At 44.6% G+C, this 11,528-nt stretch overlaps 1 protein-coding gene across 1 annotated transcript; it reads right to left on the bottom strand.

Annotated features, from left to right (window-relative positions):
• Positions 1 to 104: 104 nt before the first annotated feature.
• On the bottom strand, positions 105 to 11,516 carry EIF2B1 (eukaryotic translation initiation factor 2B subunit alpha). The gene is made up of 9 exons (XM_069557678.1): positions 11,374 to 11,516; positions 10,409 to 10,510; positions 8,668 to 8,804; positions 8,443 to 8,559; positions 6,302 to 6,414; positions 5,577 to 5,645; positions 3,966 to 4,041; positions 1,970 to 2,095; positions 105 to 1,265 (listed from the first exon to the last, which is right to left on the bottom strand). The coding sequence occupies exons 1-9, from the start codon at positions 11,384 to 11,386 to the stop codon at positions 1,101 to 1,103; spliced, it is 918 nt and encodes a 305-aa protein (XP_069413779.1). The 5' UTR covers positions 11,387 to 11,516; the 3' UTR covers positions 105 to 1,100.
• Positions 11,517 to 11,528: the final 12 nt, after the last annotated feature.

Raw genomic sequence — 11,528 nt, 5'->3', positions numbered from 1 at the left:
AAAAGTTCCTCAGTGTTTCCCAGCTCCTGATCTCCTTTCCCTGGGTGTCTTTACCTCTGGACCCTCAGTTCTCTGTTTGATATACTGCACTGAACACCCACAAAGCCCGTAGTACCATTTTATTGGTGAGTATGTGAAAAAGCAGCAGCAAGTCATTCTGGGAAAGAAAATGATTACACCTCCTATTGAATAAACTGTAGTTCTAATTGACTGTGCCTTAAGTACGTGAAGGTGGCTGCCTAGTGTCTTTACCAAGATGGACGGTACATCTAGTGTCAGAGCCCTCTGGCTGGGCCAGGGTCAGCTTGAAGTGCAGTGCAACGCCATATCAAAATCTTTCATGTAATTTATTTGAAAAGATGCTGAGTTTGTTCCCAAGAACAATTTTAAAAAGCTGTTCAGGACCCAAATATGTTTCAAGTCACATCTTTTCCAGATATAGAATTTTAAGTTTGCAAATATTCTGGAAGGCGTCTTCATAACTGATGAGCCATGCAGGATACTCCGGCCAAAGAGGCCATTAATACCTGTTCTTGGGTTCTTGCAATAGTATCCACTCTCTTTGCCTTGATTCTTTTGTGGAGATGACAGCCCTCAGCTTGTCTTCACCGCTGGGAGCCTGAGTGTTGCCTGCCTTTTTCATCCAGCACTGCGTGGAGCCTGGTCCTGGGCAGCTGCTGGTTACTGGAAGGGCACCTGGCTGTAGTTTGGACCGCTGCCCTCTCGGGCCTGCTTGTCTTTCATGGATGCTTTTGGCAAATCAGTCTAGAATGTGCGGAAGGTGAAGGGAGGGAGAGTGGGCACATCTTCATCCATCAGTCAAAGAGCCAATAATCTTATATTCCTGGAAACTGGACATGAATGAAAGTGTCTGGAAATATATGGAAACCATAAGAGCACAATTTAGGTTGGGCTTTAGAGGAACCATGAATGCATTTTAGATGGGACTGAAATGAATAAAAAATTTCCGAAGAGTTAGGATTTTAAGTCCTTAGTCCATAAAACTTCAGAAAAAACTATTCAGTTTTGGCCTGGCTCACTGAGGGGCCAAGAGACTACTCCCCATATCCGACGTCCAGCAGCAGGAAAGGACCCGGTGTTTACAGGTAGAGCTTGATGAGTTCATCACTGACGGCCGAGGGCGTCAGCACCCCCAGGTCTGTAAACAGCAGCGTGATTAAGGAAGGGGAGGTGTAGTCGACCCACGGGTGCTCCTCTCTGAGGTCCTGTCCAGTCTGTACAGACTTCAGAGTATCCGCCTTGTACTGAGGAGACAGGAAGCCAACGTTAATCTGCCCCACAGATTGAGGGCTCTGAACTGGTGAGGCCTTGGCCTGAGCAACTGAGGTGCTCCTGCCTGAAAGTGCCCGCTGGAAACGGGGAGGCCAACTGTGTTGCACACTGGCCAGGGGACTGAGTGTGGCTTGGGTCAGCCAGGTCATTAGAGAAAGCCTTAAGCCATGTGTCCCGTGAGTGTGCTGGAGTAACCCCTCCAGACCTCTGAAGACAACTGTTAGAGCATTTATAGAAAGCTAAATGCTAGGTGCTGTGCTAAATTCCATGGATTATCTCTGAAGCATCACAACCCCTGTACAGATAACTGAAGTTCATAAACCTTACAGTGAAAGGACCTGCCTAAGATCACATGGTTAATAGGTGATGGAGATGGCAGGTGAGCCCAGAGAGCTGACCCAAAACTTTATTTATTTTTTTGATCCAAAACTTTAGACTATTACCTACCTACTTTCCCTGCCTGCTTGGCCTGTATCTAGTGCTTAAGTGAGAGACAAAAGACAAATTCTGGGGACAAGTTAGACTGTTCAACAACCACCAATTTATCTTTGTATCCTGTATATTAGAAAAAATAGCAATGTGAAGTGAAAAACTTACTGGAACATTCTTAGCACTGCATTTTTTCAAAGGTTTCAGTTTAGACTCAAATACCCCTTATAATATGTAAAACTCTTGCCTTAAACTTATCTGGGACATCTTGCTGGTTTAGTGGGAAGAGTCGTACAAACTTGAAACTTTCCGCAACAACATAAAATGGCTTGTTCTGTGCTTTGGCGCACACGGCCATCTGGTTAGTTCCAATCTGGGAAGTCAGAGAACAGTGGAGAAAGGTGAGATCTTATAGCACATCTGTAGTGGAAGCAACAGAAAGTCTATGAGTGAACGTAATACATGTACTTCTGGCTTTGGAATTAAAGAGGATCTTTTAAAAAACAAAGCAACAGCTATTTCTCCCAAGATCTACAAATGGCCAATAAACACGAAAAGATGCTCAGGAGTCTTAGTCATTACAGAAACACAAGTCAAAACCACAATTAGACACTGCGTCACACCCACTAGGATTATTCATCACTAAGTCCTGTCCAACTCTTGTCTCCTAGCTTGCTCAAACTCATGTCCATTGAGTCGGTGATGCCATCCAACCATCTCATCCTCCGTTGTCCCCTTCTCCTCCTGCCTTCAATCTTTCCCAGCATCAGGGTCTTTTCCAATGAGTCGGCTCTACCCATCAGGTGGCCAAAGTATTGGAGCTTCAGCATCAGTCCTTCCAATTAATATTCAGGGTTGATTTCCTTTAGGATTGACTGGTTTGATCTTGCTGTCCAAGGGACTCTCAAGAGTCTTCTCCAGCACCACAGTTTGAAAGCATCAGTTCTTTGGTACTCAGCCTTTGTGGTCCTATCTGTACATGACTACTGGAAAAACCACAGCTTTCACTATATGGACCTTTGTCAGCAAAGGGATGTCTCTGCTTTTTAATATGCTGTCTACGTTTGTCATAGCGTTTCTTTTCAAGAGCAAGCGTCCTTTAATTTTGTGGCTACAAGTCACCATTTGCAGTGATTTTGGAGCCCAAGAAAATAAAATCTATCACTGTTTCCACTTTTCCCCCATCTATTTGCCATGACGTGATGGGACCAGATGCCATGATCTTAATTTTCTGAAGGCTGAGTTTCAAGTTAGGATGATTATAATAAAAACAAAAAAGTACTGGCAAGGATATAGAGAAACTTTGAATCCTTATGTGTTTCTGATGGGAATGTAACATGATGCAGCTGCTGGGGAAAATAGTTTGGCAGTTCCTCAAAAAGCTAAACACAGAAATACCATATGACCCAGCAATTCCACTCAAGTATATACGCTGAAGAATCGAGAACAGAAACTCAAATAAGTAATTGTACACCTATGTTATTAGCAGCATTAGCCATAACAGTCAAAAGGTATTAATCAACAGCTGAATGGATAGACACCTCTGGTCCAACCATTCATTGGTACATTATGCAGCCATACAAAGGAATGAAGCACTGATACCTGTACAGTATAAGTGAGCTTTGAAAACATGCCAAGCGAAATAAACCAAACTCAAAAAAAGATAATTGTGTGATTCCACGTATATAAGGTACCTAGAATGGGAAAAAATCATGGAGACAGAAAATAGCTTAGGGGATGGGGGAGAGAAAAAGTTTTGTGACAGTTCTTTTGAAAAGTTTTGAAGACAGTGGTTATGGCTGCGCAACAATGTGAGATGTAATTAATGACACTGAACTGTACACTTTGATTATGATGGCAAACTTTACGTTATTCATACTTTATCAAACACAACAGACTATCAGGAAGTCTCCATGTGAAGCAACAGATAAATTTTAAATATTATATTGATGTCAAATATGCTCCATTAAAAAGAAAAAACCCAATTCCAAGTAAAGGATGTTTAAATACGTTCTCCTAATCTACACAGATCAATCTCCAAAGCAGAAAGAAGTCTGACCAGAATCTGACTGACCCCACTGCAGTGGCTCAGGAACTGGGAAACCACTGGTTGCAATGGTGGAATCCTGAAGCTAAGCAGGGTTAGAGGAATGAACCATGACACACAACGTGGTTGGGTGTCCGAGGCCGTTAGTGGAGCTCCATGCCCTGAGTAAGGACCTGTGGAGAACTGATGCTCCTACCTTGTTAATGATTCCCCCGTTTTCAACAACTCCTTCAGCACCAACTATGACAAGATCCACTTTCTCCATAATGTAGCTACAGAAATGAAAAACAAATTTTTAATGCTCCCTTTCTTTGCTCTTGCAACATCACCTGCAAAGATTAATTCTCCCATTTTCAGCAAAGTGTGTTCCTCTCATAACTTTCTTCCAAAGAGCACTGAACACCCGAGACAGCCCCTGGCCCTGTTACTGGTTCTGCTACAGGGGCACCAAGACCCATTTTGATGACACTGCGATAAGGTGTATAACTCATGCTGCCACCCAGTAGGCACACGCTTACACGTGCAGCTGAAGCAAGGATTTCATGACTCAGCATTTATCTTTACTGCATGTGGCACACTATTTTTCGTTCTACATCAACACAAAAATTTAAAAGCCTGATGTGATCTGAAGTTGGAAAAAAATGTTACGCCATTCAAGAATTTTGCAGGTAGGGTGGGGGCCAATTTACCTTTTAAAATGAGCAACTACTAGAATCCTTCAAAATGTTTACTCCCCCCCACCCCCCTATTTTTTGGCCATAGTGTACAGCATGCAGGATCTTAGTTCCCAGACCAGGGACTGAACCCATGCCCATGCAGTGAAGTCACAGAACCGTAACCACTGGGCTGCCAGCGAAGGCCCCAAAATGGTTACTCTTAAACACATTCCTGGAGAAGGCAATGGCAACCCACTCCAGTACTCTTGCCTGGGAAATCCCATGGACGGAGGAGCCTGGTAGGCTGCAGTCCATGGCGTCACAAAGAGTCAGACACGACTGAGCGACTTCGCTTTCACTTTTCACTTTCATGCACTGGAAAAGGAAACAGCAGCCCACTCCAGTATTCTTGCCTGGAGAATCCCAGGGATGGGAGCCTGGTGGGCTGCCGTCTATGGGGTCGCAGAGTCAGACACAGCTGACGTGACTTAGCAGCAGCAAACACATTCCTAATTTCCTTAAGTATCTCTCTGTGTGTTTTCTTCCCAAGGGATTATTATTCCTGTTTTCTCTTATGAGCCATGCTGCCAATCCATGGAGCGTGTCACCTCAGCTTTAGGAGTGAAGTTGTACACAGGAGATGAAAAATTCTGGAGTGCCACTGATGACAACCCATGTCTTTAGATGAAGAGAGAGCACTGATTACGAATGCTGACCCAGTCACTGCACCTTGCTCTTAAAATGCACCATGAGGGGCTTCCCTGGTGGTCCTGTGGCTAAGATTCTGCATTCCCAATGCAGGGGGTCTGGGTTCCATCGCTGGTCAGGGAACTAGATCCCACATGCTGCAATTAAAGATCCTGGATGCCATAACTAAGACCTGACACAAATAAGTATTTTTTAAAAATGCACCATGACACCATGTATCCAGCTCTCCCCAGCATCCTACAGCCCTGTCTTGTGTGTACACATCCGGTTCTTATCATGAACACTTGCTGGTTAAGTGCCACGGTCAATTAGGAGGCAGGACGCTGCCCACTCTCGTTTTATGAATGAGACTGGGACCCTCCATCTGGAAACCCTGCTCCAAGCCAACCCTGGGAGTGGGTGGGTGAGGAAACGTAACCGTGATAGGGGAGCCGGGCGCTTACCCAACTGCAGCATCAAGGACCACAGTCACAGGGACGTTGAGGTGGCAGAGGGCTTTGGCCATCTTCTTACTGAAAGTAACATTTTGAGAATGTTAGAAAAAGTCCAAGAAAGTCCCTATCATAGAGACTGGTGGTCCAAGAAAGTCCCTATCATAGTCACTTAATTTGGACAATGATAAATCACATTAACTAGAAACTCAGTTAATTTTTTTTTTTAATGTGGACCATATTTGAAGTCTTAAACCCACACTCCCTGCATTGGAAGCACGGAGTCTTAACTACTGGATCGCCAGGGAAGTCCCCTCAGTTAATGGACTAAGGGGCTGATCTCAAGATTCTGGACTAAGGAAGCATTTGGGTTCTTTAAAAGTATGTATTTTAGGAAAACTGTGCTCTTGGGGCTGTGCAGGAATATGTAAATTCAGAAAAAAAGGGGTTTTATTATGTTCTGGATACATAAGAAATGTAACTACCTATTCCTTGATATAAACCTTTCAGTTTATATCTGATTTAAGTACTAAATAAAACCCCTAGATGCTGTACTGTGACCTACTCCAAATTCATGGTGATTTTTCTTCCAGGAGCAGGGATGGGCAGTGTGAAAGGCAATGCTGATTGACAGACAAATCGGGGACTTCATCTGGCTCCTTTTACAATGGAGTCTCATCCTCAGTTTGCTCATTAAAGGGACTGCTGGGCACATGACCACATAGAAAGATACTTGCCCTGATAAGTCAGGCTGTGACTCTGTAATGTACACACTGAAACGCTTCTTGGCTGCCACGGCAGCTTCCAAGACTCTCAGGACCACTCTGGAGTAGGCGTGCGTTAATATTCTCTGTGGGTAGAGAAAGCTCCGTCATAAGTGTAAACTTCCAACAATCACTCAGACTCTCTGCCACTCCAATGTGTGTTCCTGGTACCCTAAAGCTGCTCTGTATACTTTCACACAAATCAGTTGTAATCAGAAAGCAGATCCTTGACAATACACTGAATTTAAGCCCATATATTGATACTTTTTGTTTCTGCCACACCATGCTGCATGTGAGATCATAGTCCCCCAACCAGGGATCAAACCCTTGCCCCTTGCAAGGAAGCTTGGAGTCTTAACCACTGGATGGTCAGGAAGTCCCTATTGATACAATCTAAAAAAGTTTTCTGCCAGAGGAATGTATCATGGGTCTCATCTTTTCATAGCAAGTACAGAAGTGGCATCTCCATGTGGTGGTACTCAGATACAAAAGCCTTTCTGTCTGAAGGCTGTTAGGTTCCTTTGGGTTGGTTTCCCTAATTCTAAGACCTAGCCTGCACACTTGGGCCTTCAAGCACCAGGCAGCTGGCATAAAGAGATGCAGAGGCTGGTGGGGCCAGCAGCAGAGTACGAAGGCTGACCTCCAGCTGTTGTCACATGGGGCCCACTGTTGCTGGATCCTCTGATTTTTCTAGAGGAGCTAAAATCCAGTATTTCAGTGTTGACTCATTTTTTAAAACTTTTATACAATTTGGGGGTAAACACAACCCAACTATGGACTGGATACAATTTGCAGATACTTAGATGGAATCAAGATGTTCTAAGGAACAGAGTGCAGAGGACAGAGTAAAGCAAGGTGGAGGGACCAGCTTCCTGGCTCCTTTCTGGGTCTTGCCTGAGAGCTTGTTAGAAATGCACGTTCTCAGGCCCCACTCGTCTCGCTGAACTAGAATGTGCATTTTAATTTATATTTACAAATTTATATTAAAAAAAAATTTTGGCTGTGCTGCATGGCACAGGGGCATCCTAGTTCCCTGACCAGGGATTGAAAGCACGCCCCCTGCATTGGAAGTGCAAAGTTTTCACCCCTGGACTGCCAGAGAAGTCCCAGAATATGCACTTTAGAAGATCTCCAGGTGGTTCACCTGCATGCTTGAATTTAAGCCACTCTGCTCATAATTTACCCTAAATAGCACTGATGCAGGTGGTTACCACACATTAAACTCCACGAGGATGAATGAACCCTGTAGTCCAACTGCTGGGAAGGAGGAGGCCTCGGCGAGAAGCAGTCACCAGCTTGCCTCCACCTGGTCTCAGAATGGCTTTGTTTGAAGCTGGCTTTTGTACCAGTGCCAGTGGCATCTATTACATCATTTATTTAATAACATAATTCAGAGGCTGGGAAGGGAGTAATAAAACAGAGGACAAGATTTCAGAGTCCAGATGCAAGTAAATACTTTTACAATCGGTGGAGGCTTAGTTGGCAGAAAGGATATGTGCTGGTGGAAGAGACGTCATAAAAGTTTCATGACCCCTTTGCTGGGAGACTGACTTAATGTGGTGCTCCTGTCTTTCCTCACTTAGGTTATCAACACCTGGCAGCTTTGCATCTCTGTGACAGCATTTGGAATGACGATGAAGAAATCTCAATCCAGTGCTAACCTTCGGCAGGAAGAGAGTCAGGATGAACCAGTGACAAGAGCTGTGCTGATTTAATTCAGATCAGTTTAGTACATATCCGTAAGAAAAAAAACACTTCTTTAGTAAGACAGCTTATCAAATTGAGAATCATCCATGCTGTCCCAGGGTTTTCCTCTGCCTCTTTAAAATGACAACTGCCTATGATATAGCATCTACCTTCAGACACTGCTTAGTGCGTGCCAGGCATACTGCAGAGTCTTCACACACACCATCTCACTAATCCTTACAGCAGCCCTATGAGTTAAGTACTATACTTACCCTTATTTGAAAAGATGAGTAAAGTACAGCACAGAGAGCTTAAGTAACTTGTCCAAGATCACACAGCAAGTAAGTGGCAGAGGCGGGATTTTACCCCAGGAGTCTGATGCCAAAGTCCTTGCTCCCGATCACCACCCACGATCATGACGTACTCACCGCCCCATCTTTGATGAAAGTATGGCACAGATCTGCAATTTTATTTCTTGACAGTGATATTCTCCTGAGGAAAATCTCTCCCCGCTCAATCATGATCTTTTTACATTTGGAGTAATCCTAGGAAAAAAGAGCAACATGAGGGGAAGGGGAGGATCTAGGTCAAGCTGAGACTACTTGTGGCTAAACACAGAAGCAGAGTTGTGACCTGGGGAGGGCAGGGCTTACAGAGTATTCCAGGGAGGTAAGGCTGATGAAACGCAGGAAGAGCTCCCCGCCCGACGACACGGCCACGGAAGAGTCCACGCCACACAAGGTTTCTATGGCACTGGTGAGATTCGCCCTCAGGCCCTGGATTGTCTCTCCTGGAATGATCACATGAGCAACATGATGTTCATTTCAGTGCCACAGCCCCTTGATGGGTCTGTGAGTCATTCATTCATTCATTCATTCAGCCAGTGGACTGGGTGTAGGCTGTAGCCAGGCTCTCTGATGGCTCAGCAGATAAAGAATCCGCCTACAATGCAGATGTGGGTTTGATCCCTGGGTCAGGAAGATCCCCTGCAAAAGGAAATGGCAACTCACTCGAGTACTCTTGCCTGGGAAATTCCATGGACAGAGGAGCCTGGCGGGCTATGGTCCATGGGGTCACAAAGAGTTGGACACGACTGAAGCAACTGAGCACACACACTTCCTAGATGCCAGAGATAACATCGGTGAACACGACCAGCCCCTGTTCTGATGAAACTCCCTTTCCTTTCCTTTTCTCTTTTTCTTCTTGGTTGTGCTGCCTGGCTTGCAGGATCTTAGTTCCCCTGATCCCCTTGGCAGTGAAGTGCAGAGTCCTGATCAGTGGACTGCCAGGGAATTTCCAGGACTCTCTTTCTACTGGGAGAGGTAGACAGTAAACAAGCACACAAAGAAATAAACAAGTTATTCAGATTGAATTGAGGACAGAAAAAAGCAGAATGATGCAAAAGGTGGAACTACTTCAGACAAGAGTTAACAGGGGATGATCTCTTGGAATGCGGGCCTTTTAAACAGAGACCTGAGTAAGAAAGTATCCAGCTGAGTAAAGATGCAGTGGGCAAAGCCTCAGATGCAGACTATACCAACACAAAGGCCCAAGATGGGAATAAAATTGGTATGAGAAAGGCCAGAGTGAAGCACAGTTCAGCGAGGGAAGGAAATTAAGTAGTGACAGAAGAGGTCTGCAGGGTGGTGCAGGTAAGGCTTAGATGTTTGGATATTAGTATAAGAATAATGGGAAGATGCTGGAGGTTGTCTTAGAGACATGCATCTCTAGGTCAGCCCTTTAAATTAAAGAATAATTTATTATTTTTATTATTATTTTGTTTATACCCAGATGTTTACATTTGGGATGACTGAATTCGCAGTGCTCACAATGATGATATTAAAGCTAGAATTTATACTAGAACATTCTCTATAGCAACTGCAAAGAATCTGTCACAAGACAGAAGCTTAATAAACACTTGTAAAGCTGAACGATTGCTATAATTTAAGCATCACAGTTAACCTGGCATAATATGGTCCTTCCTGATTCAAAGTACGCTTCAGGGGCTTCCCTGGCAGTCCAGTGGTTAAAGACTTCGCCTTCCAGTGCAGGGGGTGCTGGTTATCAAACAGCTCCCTGGTTGGGGAGCTAAGATCCCATATGCCACATAGCCAAAAAACCAACACATAAAACAGAAGCAACATGATAACAAATAAAGACCTTAAAAAAAATGGTTCACATAAAAAAAAATTTAAAAAAAAGTATATTTCATTTGCAAAAAGAGACCCATTTGAGGGCTCTCTCCAAGTTGAAAGGACTGAAATGAAGGGAGAAACTGAGCTTGAGGCTGTATTACCTTATATCAGCACACATCCATCTCTCACTTTCTACAATTTTAACAGTTACAAGCAGACTTTCCTAACACCTGGAACAATGGAGGCAGACCCCCTTTACCTGTATCTCTTCTCAAGTACTCCAGTAAAGTCCGGATGGCAGCTACTGCTGAGGCCATGTCAGGATCTTCTTTTATCTGAGACTTAAAGTATTCGATTAACTCTGGGAAGGGAGAAAAAAGTGATTCAGCGAATTCATTTAGCAGGAGAGACAATCACAGAGCTTATCAATGACTGCTCACTTTAAAAAGCAAACTAATTTTAAAAATAGTTCCTTTGCAGGGTGTTTGGCTTCAGGGACACAGAAAATGTTGATGGGAATAGAGATGACATCACTTTACTATTTGCAAGCTCTTTCTCATTTTGAAAAATCTAGCCCATGTAATATGGAATAAAATTTAAGCTCCACCAAATGATAGTGAAAGGTCATTCTCACCCTTATTCTTGACCCCAAGTCTGCAAAAAATCCCAGAGCCAACCTGCTTACTGATTTCTCCTGCACCCCTCTAGACAGTCTATGCCAAGTCAAGCCTATTCATCTACATACATATGAATGTGATGTAGAAGTCTACTGGGCTTTTTTACATGAAAGGTACTATATACATATTAGTTTGCCCTTGTTCTTAATAAAACAGCTTGATAACCACTCTAGACAGGCACATCAAATACGCCTTTCCTTTGATTCTGGTACCAGATTCAACAGGGCAGGTTCAGGGAGTCTTACTCATAATTCACATATGAAGAAATCAAGACTTCGAAGACCTGCACATTCGTCCGAAATCTCACGTTTTTTGGAAGGCACTGGAAAGCGTGGGCAGAAGGGATGTCTGGGGATACACCCAAGACCCATTCCCTGGATACACGAGCAGCGAGAGGGTTTTAGTTGCGACTAGAGGGACCACATCCGACCAAACCGCCTGAGCTTGAAAACTGACCGCGCCCGGAGCCCAGTCTGGGCGTGTGAGGTGGAGGGATCCCTGCGAGGCTCCGTTCTAGGCCCAGCAGGCCCGACGCGTCCCAATTTACCCTTGTTGTCCATGGTGCACTCTGGACCGCGGAGCCTGAGAGGCCCAGAGCCGCACGAGACGCCTGGACTGGTCCCGCCGCCGCGCGGACTCCACACTACACTGACAGCGCGCAGCCACGCTCTACACTCCACTTCCGGCGCTTTGGGGGCGGGG

The sequence above is a fragment of the Ovis canadensis genome, chromosome 17 (genome assembly GCF_042477335.2).
Source record: "Ovis canadensis isolate MfBH-ARS-UI-01 breed Bighorn chromosome 17, ARS-UI_OviCan_v2, whole genome shotgun sequence".
Classification (NCBI taxonomy): domain Eukaryota; kingdom Metazoa; phylum Chordata; class Mammalia; order Artiodactyla; family Bovidae; genus Ovis; species Ovis canadensis.
This window is presented reverse-complemented; position numbering and strand designations above follow the sequence as displayed.

Excerpts from the sequence above, each read along its gene's own strand:
- EIF2B1 (XM_069557678.1), bottom strand. Across the intron at positions 5,646-6,301 it reads TCACAGCCTGACTTATCAGG|TAAGAAGATGGCCAAAGCCC; the intron begins GCAAGTATCTTT and ends TGTTACTTTCAG. Across the intron at positions 1,266-1,969 it reads ATGTCCCAGATAAGTTTAAG|TACAAGGCGGATACTCTGAA; the intron begins GCAAGAGTTTTA and ends CTGTCTCCTCAG.